The sequence below is a fragment of the Montipora capricornis genome, chromosome 8, assembly GCF_036669925.1.
Source record: "Montipora capricornis isolate CH-2021 chromosome 8, ASM3666992v2, whole genome shotgun sequence".
NCBI lineage: Eukaryota > Metazoa > Cnidaria > Anthozoa > Scleractinia > Acroporidae > Montipora > Montipora capricornis.
Genome location: NC_090890.1, coordinates 48,939,477 through 48,941,976, shown reverse-complemented (window position 1 = coordinate 48,941,976; position 2,500 = coordinate 48,939,477). Strand labels below are relative to the sequence as shown.

The window sequence follows — 2,500 nt, the reverse complement described above, 5'->3', positions numbered from 1 at the left end:
TTCAGTTCTTTCAATAGCACTCATTCAAAAAGTAAGATTAGGCGCAGCTCTAATTTTGTCCTCAAGGCTTATTTCCACAGTATACTTCCCAAGTAATTAAGTAATAGATTTAAGTCCATAAGTGCGGTGTAATGCTTTTAGGGGCAACAACTGTAGGCGCTGTAATTATTAAAGCTCACTCTTACATGAACAATGGCTCTTTTAGGAGCTAGCCAACAAACTTAATAAAGCAATGACCAGTAGTCCCTTGTAGGTTTGTGTAATATTCATTTACATACTTTTCCATAAAAGTGTCTGTTAATGGAATTGGTGTTAAAATCCACAAAACCTTTTTCAAATGTTCCAGCAGATAAGTCGGACCCACGATTTCTAGTGACGATTTTTGGAAAAAAGGTGTGGCTTGTCAGCGGCATTTTAATTTTATAATCAATTTTATAATCAATTCAGTTATTTCAATAACACTCATTCAAAATGTAAGATTAGGCGCACCTCTAATTTTGTCCTCAAGGCTATTCCACAGTTTACTTCCCAAGTAAGTAATAGATTTAATTCCATAAGAGCTGGTATTACATTTAGGTAACTTCAAAATACAGTATTTGTGCACACGCCATTTACCGGACAGGTTTCTGTCATAACCATAATAATTACACTGTATGGTAGGTACCATTTGGTGTCAAATGATCTTTAAGTAAGTTGACGTGATCCCTAATTTCAGAAGGTGGTAGACAAAACACTGAGCCCAGTCCATGGACTACCCCGATGGACTACCCAAATGGACTACAGCTGTACCCTAAAACGGAGTAACTCTAAATAATATCATTATAATTATGTCATTTTAAATGCTAATTACAAACAAGCTGATTTAGTTTAACGTCGGTACATGCATATTTACTACTTTTTACCCCTAGTTTTAATGTAGATAATTTCTTGTGTATTCATTATAATATTATTATAATATTATTTAACTTGGTCTAACTAGCACATTGTGTGCTAATCTTTTTACTGAGTATATCTTTTTAATTTTACTTTTAAATTACGTACTTTTACAGCAGGCAAAGAACGAGGAGTTACAATTCTGTGTGGATGCAACTAGACAGTTTAAAAGTTGGAAACCCATACTATTGCTCTCTGACCCTGTAATAAGAGTCATTTCTGAAAATCACTCACTTTAATACTGTACATACATGTATAATCAAAAACAGACTGCCCACCCTTATCATCAAAGACAATACTCTCCCTGTGGACATTGCATGTATTTCATTAAGTTTAAATAACATGCCAAAGCCAGTTTTTGTCTCTCTCTCTCTCTCTCTCTCCTGTATCTCTCTAGACTTTACATGTACATGGAGCTTGACAATTACCACGGGCTATAAAGTTAAACTTAGCAGCTACAATTATATCATTTTCTCACCTCCCCTGTTAGAAACTCCCAGCCTGTAAACGTGATATTGTTGCTTTGAATGCTGTTCATGTGAATTACTTGTGGTATAAACAGGAAGAAGATGGTTGTCAAAAATATGACAAGGTTAAGAAGAAAGAGCCAACGTAGCAACACAAAGTAGGACTGAACTCCAGATCCAAACATTCCTGTTGGGAAAGAAACATCCACAAAATTATAGATAAATTAAGCATCCTCTTAAATATGTTATTATCATTATCATTATTATTATTATTATTATTATTATTATTATTATTATTATTATTATTATTATTATGAAATTTGAAAGACTACATTATGTAGTTTCTCCCTTGTATTTCCTTCACATTTGTGAAGTCAGTTCCATTAACATTTTGGCAGTGCTACAGATGAAGTTCTTTCTTTTACTAGCACTACAGTAGGGTTTAGCGGGCGCTATTGATTGCCACTTGATCACAAAGTCGATATTATTGTCCTTGAGTGACCATACATATTTGCTTAATTCGGTTGAATTCTTTGACGCTTTGTTGCGGAACGATGCCGTGTGATTGCAGTAGCATGTTTTGAACTCGTTCTCCATCAATCCGACGTAGATTGCGCACTCATTGTTGTCTCTGCATTTGACCGTTGCTTGGTAAATAACCGATTGTTGTAAACATTTGCCTTGCATGGGGCAAGACGCTTTGTTTCGACAATTGCATAGCTTTGGCTCATTGTTTGTACACTACTGTACATTATACCCTCCCATAACTAACAATTAACTGAAGGGTTGTACTTTATACACATTATTTGCAGCTAAATTATGCAATGTAACAGTACTAGTGGACAGCTGCTCAATTACCAATTATATCACAGTTGCTACTTTTTCACAAAAATTGTCCAGATGCAAGTCAATAAAAAGAGGTTAAAGTCTTGGTCACCCAAATGGAGAAGAAGTAATAGCTGACTCACCGTGGATTACTTTAAGATCACTCCTCCACAACTCCATTGCGTAAAGAACTTCTTTGCATTGATCTATAAAATGCTGCCATCCCTGAGACAAACAATTCAATTTGCTGGTTTACAGCGAGTAAAAAACAATTT

At 35.0% G+C, this 2,500-nt stretch overlaps 1 protein-coding gene across 2 annotated transcripts in view; it reads right to left on the bottom strand.

Moving 5' to 3' along the window:
- Window positions 1–2,500, bottom strand: part of LOC138060568 (transmembrane channel-like protein 7) — a 33,041-nt gene that overhangs the window by 23,445 nt on the left and 7,096 nt on the right. For both annotated transcript variants that reach the window (XM_068906409.1, XM_068906410.1), the window contains exons 4-5: window positions 2,369–2,450; window positions 1,412–1,587 (exon numbers count right to left, since the gene is read on the bottom strand). In XM_068906409.1, the coding sequence (XP_068762510.1) occupies window positions 1,412–1,587; window positions 2,369–2,450 (258 nt within the window). The remainder of the gene's footprint in view (window positions 1–1,411; window positions 1,588–2,368; window positions 2,451–2,500) is intronic.